We start from the raw sequence: 13,397 nt of genomic DNA, 5'->3' as shown, positions 1-13,397 counted from the left end.
CTGCGATTCCTGCATTGCAGGAGCTTGGGCTGGATGACCCTTGGGGTCCTTCCCAACTCTACAATTCTAGGACTCTGTGACAATGGGGACAATAGCAAACACCAACACAGCTGTGCAAATGCCCCCAAATTACAGCTCTTCAGAGCAAAGCGATCGGTGGTTGACCCAAATGAGCACCTTTTGCCAGACAGCCGGGTTATTTTTATCCCAGCCTCCCTGTATGCAGGGAAGCCCCAGAGCTCTTCCTGACAGCTTAACGCCCAACGAAATGGCCAAAAATGCAAGCAGCTGCATGGATCCGTTATTGTATGCATACACACTCTGCCCCACAGGAACAATAGAATCGTAGAGTTGGAAAGGACTCCCAAGGGTCATCTAGTCCAACTCCCTGCAGTGCAGAAAGCACAACTAAAGCATCCCTGGCAGACAGCCACCCAACCTCTGCTTAAAAGCTTCCAAGGAAGGAAAGTCCACCACCTTCCAAGGCAGTCTGTCCCGAGGGACTCCCTCTGTACCACTGTCGGAACAGCTCCTGCCCTCAGGAACTTCTTCCTAATGTTCCTTTCTTGTCATCTGAAGCTTCAGGTTCCGGTCGTGAACAAGCTGCCTCCATCTTCCAGGTGGCAACCCTTCAGATATTTGAAGGTGGATCTTATGTCTCCTCTCAGTGTCCTCATATCCAGGCTAAACATCCCCATCTCCCTCAACCATTCCTCATCAGGCTTGGTTTCCAAGACCCTCCATCATCTCTGTCACCCTCCTCTTTCCAGCTTGTCAATATCCTTCTGCAGAGGGTCTTTTTGGGGTGGGGGTTGCTCAAGAGATACACAAGTGGTCTTTAAACCTGGTTCCCCCTCCGGGAACCATCAGAACAAAAGAGGGAGGGAGGGAGGGAGTTATTGCATAAAAAGCATAAGAAAAGCTTGCTGCATCCAGCCAGTGGCCCATCCAGCTTAGCCTCCTCTTCTCACAGCGGCCAACCTGATGCCCGTAGGAATCCCTCAAGCAGGACCCAAGCACAACAGCCCTCACACACACACCCATGGTTTTTAACAACTTAATAGCTCTCTTTTCTATGGATTTTTCTAATGTTGTTTTAAAGCTGGTGGCCATCACTGCCTCCTGTGGGAATTCCATAGTTCTTAACTGGGATCATAGATACTACCCTAAGGTTACCAGATTTTTTTCAATGAATCCAGGGACACTTTTCAACTTCAATGGATTTTGTCAGGGGATTGATTAGTAAATCTGGGGACTGTCCCCAGGAAACGGGGACATCTGGTAACCTTACTCTACCCCAGAAGCCAGAGATTCCCCAAACCAGCAGGGACAGGGTTAACAGCACAGCTTGCTAAACACAGGGAAATAATTCGTCTTCTAGCAATGCTGAAGGGAGAAAATAAAACACACACACTCACTTGCCTTCTATTTAGGGCAGCATCGAAATTAGCCACCCAGTGGAGGAATCTGGCCTTTTGAGCTGCCTGAAGGCTGATCAGGAATTAAGAGAGAAAATAAAAAAATTATCCTCCTTGCCACCCAAGGGGGGGCGGTGTCTGCTATTGAAAGATGATTCCCACAGCCAGTGGGAAGAGGGTGATAGCAGAGGCAGATTTAGGGTAGTGGTAGGTGACTCCCTAATGAGAAGGACAGAGACAGCAGTGTACAGAAGCAACAGGATGTCCTGGGAGTTGTGTTGTCTTCCAGGTAAAAAGGTTAACAACAGGGCAGAGAAGTTGCCGAGCTGACCACAAGTCACCTTCCTTTTGATTCATAGGGGGGTACTAATGACACTGCCAGACACAGACTTCAACATACAGCAAAGGGACTATGAGAGTCTGGGCAGGAAGCTGAAGGACTTTTGAGCACAGGTGGTTTTCCCATCACTCCTTCCTGTTGGAGGTCATGGCCCAGGAAGAAAGAGGAAAATACTGGAAGTAAACCACCGGCTGTGCAGGTGCTGTCGCCAGGGAAGGTTTGGCTTCCTGGTCCATGGTCTCTGCTTCCTTAAGGAAGAACTTCTTGCCAGAGATGGATCGCACCTGACATTGGTTGGCAAGAATGCATTTGCTAATCCTCTTGCAAACCTGATCAGGATTGCTTTAAACCAAATCCTGAGGGTGTGGGGGGGGGGACAATATTACAAACAACAGGGCAATACCTGGTACTGGGAATAATAGCTTCACTGATGCACAGGAAACTGAGGTGGTCCTTCAGAATCCTGCTAAAGGGCAGGGAACTACAAGAAGGAAGCAGCTAGAGGGAATGACTCAAATGCACAGAGCAGGAACACCATCGGAGCGGGGGCTGAGGGCTACCTCAAATTTTTGAGGGAAGGGCCCCCTCAAAATTGCATGACTCCGCACGACATGCTCACCTCACTCGCACACGCTGCAGGGTGTGCTGATGTCACTCACACAAGCCGCATGGCATGCACACAACATGTCAGCACACCCTCCAGCGTGTGCACATGGCGTGAGAATGCCCCATGGTGTGGGTGCATGACACCAGCACTTTCTTGGTCAGTGTATGCCAATGGAGAGGGGAGGGGTACATTGAGATGAGCAGCTAATTTTATTGTGCTTTTGAATTTATCCCAAATTTTCCTGCCTGTTTCTCACCTCAACATCTTGCAAATTAAGTGTCTTCCCGCTTATAATACGTACTGAAAACCATCAGTGCCATGCTGATATAGTGGCATCTAAGGTTGATCTTGTCTGGTTCATACACTGAGCCACCAGGTCCCAGAATTTATGCTCCCTTTGCTCAGACACTGCCAGCCCTAATTCTTGCCACTGTCATGTCACAAAATTCACTTTTTTATTCTTTAGGATTTTCTTATATGCCACTCTTATCTAACTCATATTTCCCGTATTAATTTCAGAATGTTCTCACCCCAAAAAACAACAACAACATGATAGCTCGTAAAAGATCTTGTTTTGTCTCTTTGCATTGCCCATCAACTCACCTTCTTTGGTATTCCTATATACCACTTGTAGCGCTGGGATTGATCAGATAGCATCTGATGACTGTATTAACATACAGAAAATCCGAGAGACTGGACTCCACAGCGCTGATCACAAAAGAGACCGGACTCCACAGCGCTGATTTCCCCAGCTTAATTCAGTGGGGGGGGGGGGAGTGGTCCAACCCTCACTTCCTCATCCCTTTAATTGCTTCTTAACTGATGGAAGACTTTCCTGGGAGCATCCCTGTAAATGCAAGGGGCTGATATGCTATAGCCAAGTGTCTTGTAAGCAGATAATATCAGATTTTTGCAGGAGTACTGTCAAATCTTTGTCTCATTTCCTGTTGTCCCACCGCGCCAGGTTCCAAGTGACAAGGGAAGCTCCACATAGAGTGCATTATAATAATACAGTGTTTTAATGATATTAATACTATTTTTGAATATATATATATATATGCAATCTTGCCATCTGATTTTGAAGAGCATGTAGGAACTGGGATGCATTTAGACAGCTGAGTTCTGGTTTTGATGATCCACTTTAAATATGGTGGGAAATCGAGACTGGAAAAAACTATTATTATTTCTTCTTTGCAGAAAATCAAGCGGGCGCCTTCAGACGAGGAGTGCTTCTTTGAGCTGCTGAGCAAATTCCAGAGCAACCGGATGGATGACCAACGCTGTCCCTTGGAGGAAGGCCAGAAGGAGGCCGAAGAAGCTACAGTGGCCACCCTGGTGCCTGCCCTGGAGGAGAGGACCTGTAAGCTTTTGTTGACCTGCTCCCAGGGCCCTTGCTGTGCTGGGATAGCTATGTGTCCCCTTCTGTCTTAAATAAGGGCAGATAAAAGGAAGGATATCTTCATGCAGCACTGCTAATCTGCGGATATTCTTCCTGCGGGTACCATTGAGGGTTACCAACTTGAAGGGCTTAAAAAAAGTATTAGACACATTCATGGAGGAGAGGGCTATCAATGAGGCTATCAGTGTTGGAGGGTTCATGGCAGAGAAGAAATTCATGCAGCACAGTGTTAATTTGTGGAACTCCCTCCCACAAGAGGCCATGATGACCAGCAACTTGGATGAACACATTCTGAACTCTGTGCTACATTAATACGTCTATCCTTTTATCTGCCCATAAGATAAGTCCTGCAGCTGGATCAGGCCAAATATCCTGTTCTCACAATGGCCAGCCTGATACCCTAAAGGGAAACCCACATGCAAGAGCACTCTCCCCTCCTGGGGTTTCTAGCAACTAGTATAATCAAGAAGTGTTTACTGCCCCCAACTGTGGAGGCAGACCATAGCCATCTTGGCTAGTAGCCATCAATAGCCTTCTCCTCCTCCTAAAGCAGTCCAAGTAGGTGGCCATCACTGCCCCCTGTAGGAGGCAGTTCCACAGATTAACTCTGTGCTGCAAAATGAATCCTCTCAGTATTAAATTTTTATTCAGTTTTCCTTTTGCTTATATTGGTTACAACCATAATTACAAATTTACAGTTTTTGAACCTCCACCAGCACCTCCCACAATCATCCATTTTTCTTATTTTCCCGCATTTTCTATATAGTTTTGCTGATTTACCATTATCTTACACCTCTCTAATTCTGTCATACAATATACCTTACAGTATTACAAAGTCTCTTTAAACCCCACTAGCGTTGTTTGTTGATCACATATAGATTCCAGATATGCCGCAAACTTTCCCCAGTCCTCGATGAATTTTTGATCTTTCTGATATCTTATTCTTCCAGTCAATTTGTCCAATTCTGCGTAATCTATAAGTTTCATCCTCCATTCATTCAAAGTCGGCATTTCCTCCTGTCTCCACCTCTGGGCCATCAGTATTCTTGCCGCTGTAACAGCGTATTGGAACAGTTTGTAGTCCTGTCTTTTAAATGAATCCTCTCAACATTCACCTTCGTTGGATGCCTGCAAGTTCAAAGTCGACACTTCCTTGCATCAAAATATTAAGCAGGGGTTTGTGTGCTTGGATCAAGAGAGGAAGCTCTGGAAAAAACCAGGCACAGGAGATGCAGGCAGAGCGCCAAAGCTGCGAGGCAGGCAGGAGGCAGTGTTGAAAAGGTCAGGCTGTGTTATGACAAGGAGCGGGGTTGAGCAAGGCTCTCTCGCTCCTAAAAATAGAAGGAGAGCTTCTTGTCGTCCCTGCTGATGCGGGAGCGCCCCTGGGGGCTCTTGCTTTCCTCCACAGGGCCCACACCTCCTCCTGCTTGCTTCAAAGTATTTGGACACATACAAAAGCACTGAGGGACCCATCTAGTCCAGCATCCTCTTCTCACAGTAGCCAACCTTGACATCTGAAAGGGGGGGGGCATTCCACAGGGGGAGCGCAACTACTGAGAAGGCCCTCTGATTGGTTCCCTGTAACTTCACCTCTCACAATAAGGGAAGGCCCTCAGTGTCTGGGCTGGACAATGGAGGTAGAGATGCTCCTTCAGGTATACAGGGCTGAGGCCATTTTAGGTCAATGGCCAACACTTCTAATTGTGCTCAGAAATGTACTGGGAACCAATGTAGATCTTTTAGAACCATTGTTAAATGGTCCCAGCAGCTGCTCCCAGTCACCAGTCTGGCAGCCCCATTTTGGTTTAGTTGTACTTTCCAAGTCACCTTCAAAAGTAGCTCCACATAGAGGGCATTGCAGTAGTCCAAAGTGTGTGGGGGGGGAGAGATAACCAGGGCATTTACCACTCTGGAAGACAGTACACAGGCAAGTAGGGTCTGAGCCTGCGTACCAGATGGAGCTGGTAAACAGCCGCCCTGGGCACAGAATTAACCAGTGCTTCTATGGACAGCTGTGAGACCAAAATGGCCTCCAGGCATCACACCTGGTCCTTCAGGGGCACAGTTACCCCATTCAGAAGTAAGGAATCCTCCCACCTGCCTGCCTCCTGTCCCCCAGAAAAAAAGTACTCAATCCAGTGACCACCATCCACCCCGCCCCCCAACCGACTCTGTTCACACATCTATCTAAGCTAGCGGGCACATCTTATGCCAGGAGTTCTGCAGAGTAACTATGTGTATTGCAAGCTGCTGAGCAAGGGTTGTTGCTGGAACTAATTCTGAGCAGTGTGTTCCACAAGATGCTGGTATTTGCTGATAAAATCCTCGATTACTTCAGAGCAAGCAACCTGGAATAATTTCTAATCACTGCACTACAATTTGCTATCATTATCATTATCATCATCACAGAATTATAGAGTGGGAAGAGACTGCCAGCAGTCATCCAGCCCAGCCCCCTGCAATGCAAGAATCACAACTAAAGAATCCCTGATAGGTGCCCTTCCAACCTCTGCTTAAAAACCTCCAATGAATCCTGAATTCATAGGGACTAGAGTCATCTAGTCCAACCCAGGGTCTCCCCAGGGTTCTCCTTTTTAATGTACTCAGTTATACTGTAAGCAATTTTTTAAAAAAATCTTTATAAATGACTTAGATATAGGAATTGAGGGGGATGCACACTGTATTTGCAGATGATGCTAAACTGAGAGGGGAGGCTAATACAGTGGTACCTCCAGTTACTAACTTAATTCGTTCCGGAGGTCCGTTCTTAAGCCAAAACCGTTCTTAACATAAGGCACACTTTCGCTAATGGGGCCTCCCGCTACTCCCGCCGCTGGCGCACGACTTCCGCTCGCATCCTGGGGCAAAGTTTGCAACTAGGGGCATCTACTTCTGGGTCATTACCCGAAGCATTCGTTAAGGAGAACAGTACGTAACCTGAGGTTCCACTGTACCACAGAAGATAGAATGAATTTCAGTGAGATCAAATGTCAGATTCTGCACTTAGGCAGGAATAACCAGATGCACAGGTATAGGTTGGGGGACACCTGGCTTGACAGCAGTGGATGTGAAAAGGGATCCAGGGATCTTAGTAAACCACAAACTTGACATGAGTCGACAGTGTGATGCAGCAGCAAAAAAAGCTAATGAAGTTCTAGGCTGCATCTGCAGAAGGAAGGAATGAAAACTGAGCTTTCCAACTAAACTATTATGGTTATGATTATTATTTTCTTCATTGGAGATCTTAAAGCAGAGGCTGAGTGGCTACCTGCCAGGGACACTTCAGCTGAGTTTCCTGATTTGCAAGCGGTTGGACTAGGTGGAGACCCTGGGGATCATCTATTCTGTTTCTGCAATAACATTTCTTTCTTCCTGCACTGGCAGCCCAGTCCTCAATGGCCTCCCCACAGACTGAGGAGCTCTTCGACCTCATCGCCAGCTCCCAGAGCCGGCGGCTGGACGACCAGCGGGCCAGCGTGGGCAGCCTGCCAGGCCTGCGCATTACCCCCAACAACCTCAGCCACCTCCGCAGGGAAGGCGGCACACAGCAGGAGCCAGGCGACGAGTTCTTCAACATGCTCATGAAGTGCCAGGTATGTTTTGAGCATGGCTAATCACTTGACATCATTAAACTGTCAGTTCCCGGCTTTTGAAAATCTTGGGGCTTATTTTTTTGCTCTGTTCTTTTTTGGGGAGGGTTGAAGTTGTGGAAGGGTACTCATCCAGCTCTGAAGGGGTCCAGTTCAGAGCACTGGTCCATAGAACCACTGAATTGCAAACTCAAGTGAATTGCAGAGTTGGAAGGTACCCCAAGAGTCATCTAGTCCAACCCCAGACAATGCAGGAATCATCGCTAAAGCATCCATTGATTTAAAAATATCTATACCACGATACATTTTTAAATGTCTGAGTGCATAAACGCAAACTCATGTGAAACTTTAAAATCAGAAAGAATCTGACCATTATGGGGAAAAGATGTATTCTCAATTGCTTGCATAGGCCAAACAAAAGGGGACAGTATTCCAGAGGGCAGGGCGGATGACATAGGAACATAAGAAGAGCCTACTGGATCAGGCCAATGGGCCATCTAGGCCAGCATCCTGTTCTCACTGTCACCAAATGCTGCTTAGGATCTAGGAGTCCCGATAGACTGCCTCTGGACCTGGAGGCTTCTAAGAATGTCACAAAAGCATTTCTAGATCAGGCCAATGGCCCACCTAGGCCAGCATCCTGTTCTCACAGTGGCTAACAGATGCCTCTGTTGGGAAACGGGCAAGGAGGATCAAAGCACAAAAGCGCTTTACCCTCCTATGAGTCTCAGCAACTGGGATTCGAAAGCATTACTGCCTCCAACTGTGGTGGGCAGAGCATAGCCATCATGACTGGCAGCCATCAGTAGCCCTCTCCTCTGTGACATTAAATGCTCAGTTTCTTCTTGTTATAAAAAGAGCCGATCAACAACACTCCTGCAGGTGATCTCAGTGATGGAGCTAGGATGTTACAGTTTCAGGCAGTCCCTTAGACCTAAGATGTTCAGGGCTTGACCCCAGCTCAGGAGATGGCCACCAACTTGGATGGCTTTAAAAGAAAGCCGCTGAGGACTATTCGCCACAGTGACTCTGCTCTGCCTCCACGGCCACAGGCAGCAATGCTGCCGGAAACCACAGGAAGGGAGAATTGGTGTTGCACTGGAATCCTGCTTACTGGTTTCACATTTAGGCACTTGGGCGGCCACTGTGAGAACAGGATGCTGGACTAGGCAGCCAGAGAAGATTATAGCATAGAATCATAGCATGGGGGGGGGGGCGGGAACCATTTGTCATCTAGCTCAACCTGCTGAAATGCAATTTCTGGGCAGTATTCCACCAGCTACTGGTCCTTGCTGATAAGGTTCTACATGACTTGGGAGCAAGTGACCCGAAGGACCATCAGTGAGCGTTGGTCCCAAATTAACTACGCCAGTGTGACGTGGTGGTTAGAGTCTGGGAGATCAGGGTTCAAATCTGCCATTGGCCATGAAGTCCATGTTGGGGTAGTCCCTCACTCTCAGTCAACCTACCTCACAGGGTTTTTGTGGGGTGGGGGGAGAACCACGTATGTCCCCTTTAGATCATTGGAGGAAAGAAAATGCAATAAATAAACAATAATCCCAAGGATCATTTAGCCCAGCCTAGGACTTGCCGATCAGAAGGTCGGCGGTTCGAATCCCCGCAACGGGGTGAGCTCCCGTTGCTTGGTCCCTGCTCCTGCCAACCTAGCAGTTCGAAAGCACCTCAAAGTGCAAGTAGATAAATAGGTACCACTCTGGCGGGAAGGTAAACGGCGTTTCCGTGCGCTGCTCTGGTTCGCCAGAAGCGGCTTAGTCCTGCTGGCCACATGACCCGGAAGCTGTACGCCGGCTCCCTCGGCCAATAAAGTGAGATGAGCGCCGCAACCCCAGAGTCGGTCACGACTGGACCTAATGGTCAGGGGTCCCTTTACCTTTACCTGCAGTGCAGGAATCACAACTAAAGAACCCCCAACCTTTGCTTTAAAACCTCCAAGGAAAGAGAGTCCACCACCTTTGGAGGTAATAATAATGATAATAATAATAAAATAAATAAATAAATAAATAAATTTATATCCCACCCTCCCCAGCCGAAGCCAGGCTCAGAGCAGCTAACAACAGTAAAATAATAAAACATTCTAAAATCAGTTCATTATAAAATCAGTTCAAATCAAATTAATGGCAACCATTGGGCTAGAGTTCTGTGAGGATTGCCAAAGGCTGTGCCTTGGCCAAAGGCCTGGTGGAACAGCTGTCTTGCAGGCCCTGCGGAAAGATGTCAAGTCCCGCAGGGCCCTAGACTCTTGTGAGAGAGTGTTCCACCAGATTGGGGTCACGGCCGAAAAGGCCCTGGCTCTGGTTGAGACCAGCCTAAACTCCCTGTGGCCTGGGACCTCCAAGATGTTTTTGTTTGAAGACCGTAAGGTCTTCCGTGGGACATACCAGGAGAGGCGGTCCCATATTGTAGGATCTGAAGGGAACCCCCCCCCCCGCAAGGATCATCTAATCCAAGCCAGTCCTAAACCACCTGACTCTCTGCTCCTCTCTGTGATGTCTCCCTCCTTCACTTCTTCTTCTCGTTCCTCCTCCCCATCCCTAGTCCTCTCGCATCGATGACCAGCGCTGCGCAGCCCCCGATGCCACCCCACGCGGTCCCACTGTGCCAGATGAAGATTTCTTCAGCCTCATTCAGAGGGCCCAGGCCAAGCGCATCGACGAGCAGAGGGTGGACCTGGCCTTGGGTGAAGAGGAAGCCGAAGAAGATGAAGCACAGCACAGCCCCAGCTAAGACCGGTCCCCCGTGCAGGGTCTGGACTGAGCCCTAGTGCTGTGAGGACGCAGGTGCTGGGGGGGCGAGACATTGGGGAAATCTCAACTGTAGCAGTCCCGCCTCAAGGGAGCGGCTCTGAGCAAGGCCCATTTCTTGGAGGGGGGCTGTTATCCTAGAGGTGCTGGGGGTGGAAAGTTGAGTGTGCCTCTACCACCAGGGGTAGTCTACCTCTAAGCTCCCAGAGACATTCATAAAAATGTACAGTTGGAAGAGTGCCCCTAAGGTTCAACTAACCCAGCCCCCTCCAATGCAGGATTCACAGCTAAAGTGTCCCTGACAGATGGCCTTCCATTGGTTTCAGGGAAGAGGACAGGAGCAGTGGGGGAGGGGTTGCTTTTCACTCCTTCCCACATCTCCAAGCCCAGTCAAAACTGGAAATCAAGCCACCTGCAGGAATGTCTCTGCCAAGATTCAATATATTCACTAATTTATTCTATATACGATGTGTGTTAGACAATATAATTTTATTGAGGGGAGGGGTCCTTTATCTGCATGGTACTTTCCCCATCCCCATAAAAATCAAAGAGCTGCCAAATGAATTCTGTGGGGGAAGAGGGTGCTTATTAAACATTTTTGGATCACAAGGTCTTTTGGTGTTTTATTTCAGCTTCCGACTCTGAAACCAAGACAGAGCTGGGAGGGGGTGGGGAGAAGAGTCTAATTCGCACCACATGGCATTTTGGGGTGGGGGCAACAGAGAAGGGTCACTCCCAGCTTCCCTGCCATTATCTGGCAAAGGGCCAAACCACATTCCAGGTGGCTCAAGCCATCCCTTCTGATGGATCCTGAAACCAGAATCGTCTCTTGGGATTTGGCCACGAGCCCCCACTTGAAATACTTTTTTGCCATTTTTTAAATAGCTGCTTCTCCTTACAAAATCACACCTCACCAGGGTGCAACTTGGAGCCTGGCCCTCTTCTGTGGATTTGGAGGCATAAATTGTAGGGTGCGGAGGGACCCCCAGTGGTCATCCAGCTGAGCCCCCTGCAAGGCAGGAATCACAACTAAAGCATGCCTGACAGGTGGCCATCCAACCAATCATGACATCAAATGCCCAGCATATGGGTGGCCCTGCCCAGCTATCTGCATGATGGAGATAAAAGAACAGGCCCACCATGCCAAGCACACCTGGTGCACAGCTTTGCATATAATTAGGGTTTTAAAAAAAAACACACCCTGAAGAAGAGGAGGTTAAGGGGTGATATGATAGCCATGTTCAAATATATAAAAGGATGTCACATAGAGGAGGGAGAAAGGTTGTTTTCTGCTGCTCCAGAGAAGCAGACACGGAGCAATGGATCCAAACTACAAGAAAGAAGATTCCACCTAAACATTAGGAAGAACTTCCTGACAGTAAGAGCTGTTCGACAGTGGAATTTGCTGCCAAGGGGTGTGGTGGAGTCTCCTTCTTTGGAGGTCTTTAAGCAGAGGCTTGACAACCATATGTCAGGAGTGCTCTGATGGTGTTTCCTGCTTGGCAGGGGGTTGGACTCGATGGCCCTTGTGGTCTCTTCCAACTCTATGATTCTATGATTCTATGATTCTGACGTTCAGAACATCAGAAGTGTCTGCTGGATCAAGTCAATGACCCACCTAGTCCAGCCACACTTGACTGCCAGAAACCAACAAGCAGTCCAAACACAAGAGCTCTCTGCCCTCTTATGGCTTCCAGAAACTTATATTCAGAAACATTGCTGCCTGCAACTGTGGGGGTCAGAGCTTGGCTATCATGGCTAGATGCCATCAACATCTCTCTCTTACTGCATGAATTTCGCTTATCCTTCAAAGCCATCCATGTTGGTGCCAACAGCTGCCTTCTGTGTGAGTACCATAGTCTAAGAAGGACTTTATCTGACCTGAATCTTCTAACGTACAATTTCATTGGATTTCCACAAGTTCTAGTGCTATGAAAGAGGAAGAAAAACTTTTCTCTCTCCACTTTGCCCAGGCCGTGCATAATTTTATAAACTTATCTCGTGTCACCTTTTCCTCACCTTTTGTCCAAGCTAAAAAGCCCCACACACTGCAACCATTTTTCACTCCACCACCTCCCTTAATCATTTGGGTTGCCCTTTTCTAAACTTTTTCCAACTTTAATATCCTTTGTGGAGCTTATAGTGTGTTGACATTGCACTCAACACTGCAAGAGTCAAAGTACGAAGGGGTCATAAATCAAACACAATCAGATTCTTCCTCCATCCTTTCGCCTGCGCCGTTTTAAAAATCTTTTCTGATGTTCTGCTGCCATCTGGTGGAAAATCTCACACCCCACACAAAATACCTGAGCATCTTTTCTTGAGGCTGCCAGGCCTCATCTGGAGCAACCACCTGCTACCCTCCAGGGACTTTGGACCATGGTCCCTCCCATAAAGCAGATTGCTGTATTAGGAGCTGATGGGAGATGTGGTCCAAAATGGCTTGAGGGCACTTAAGGAAAAATGTTCACCGTCAAGCCATTTCAAAAAGCATCAATGTGCTTGAGGATTTATGGCGCTTCTCCTGGAACAGAGCCAGGCCAAGCCACCCACACCCCTTCTTCTCATTGAGTCCTCTCAGTTTGGGAAAGGTTGCCTCTCGTACCTTCCATCTACAAGGTTGAGAGTAATGGCTGTATTGGCTCAGCACACCCAACACCCTGCAAATTTCAATCAGAGAAGCGCAGATCTATAAGGACTAGAATCTAACTTTATTTTTATGCAAGGTACTGTAGCTCAATGGCATAGCATTCACTTTGCATGCAGAAGGCCCCGGGTTCCCTTTTGTTCAGAACCATGAGAACTAGAATATTCCCCAAACCACATTGTGCAGCCTCAGTCCTACTCGGTGGCCTTGACACACATCTGTGCGAGTCAAGAGCAGTTGTGGCTACTCAACTGCTTCAATCAGAAGAACTGGCACAACTACAGGTGCCACAAAATTCCATTTCTGCATTTGTAAGACACTTCATGTAGAAACACCTACACTTCGGAACTCCCTCTCCTTTGATATCAAGCAAGCACCTTCACTGTATTCTCTTTGTTGCGTGCCAAAAACATTCTTGTTTAGACAAGTCTGTCCAGATGCTTAGAATGTTGGTGTGAATCTTCAGGACCCTTCCACAGCCGGCATGATCCCCCGTGCAGTGCAAATTTTTTGTGTGTGTTTTAAAATGCTTTTGCTTTTGAACTTTTGAACTTAAAGAAACATAACACAAAATCAAAGTTATCCCTAACAAAAAATAAATAAACAGAAAAAATATCAATATCTGTTACACTTT

At 47.7% G+C, this 13,397-nt stretch overlaps 1 protein-coding gene across 3 annotated transcripts in view; it reads left to right on the top strand.

Moving 5' to 3' along the window:
* Positions 1-10,725, top strand: part of GPSM1 (G protein signaling modulator 1) — a 54,126-nt gene extending 43,401 nt beyond the window's left edge. For all 3 annotated transcript variants that reach the window (XM_080989832.1, XM_080989833.1, XM_080989834.1), the window contains 3 exons: positions 3,563-3,725; positions 7,149-7,357; positions 9,911-10,725. In XM_080989832.1, the coding sequence (XP_080845958.1) occupies positions 3,563-3,725; positions 7,149-7,357; positions 9,911-10,099 (561 nt within the window). In that variant the 3' untranslated portion in view covers positions 10,100-10,725. The remainder of the gene's footprint in view (positions 1-3,562; positions 3,726-7,148; positions 7,358-9,910) is intronic.
* The last annotated feature ends 2,672 nt before the right edge of the window (positions 10,726-13,397 follow it).

Source organism: Podarcis pityusensis (genome assembly GCF_964106645.2).
Source record: "Podarcis pityusensis genome assembly, chromosome: Z".
Classification (NCBI taxonomy): Eukaryota; Metazoa; Chordata; class Lepidosauria; order Squamata; family Lacertidae; genus Podarcis; species Podarcis pityusensis.
This window is presented reverse-complemented; position numbering and strand designations above follow the sequence as displayed.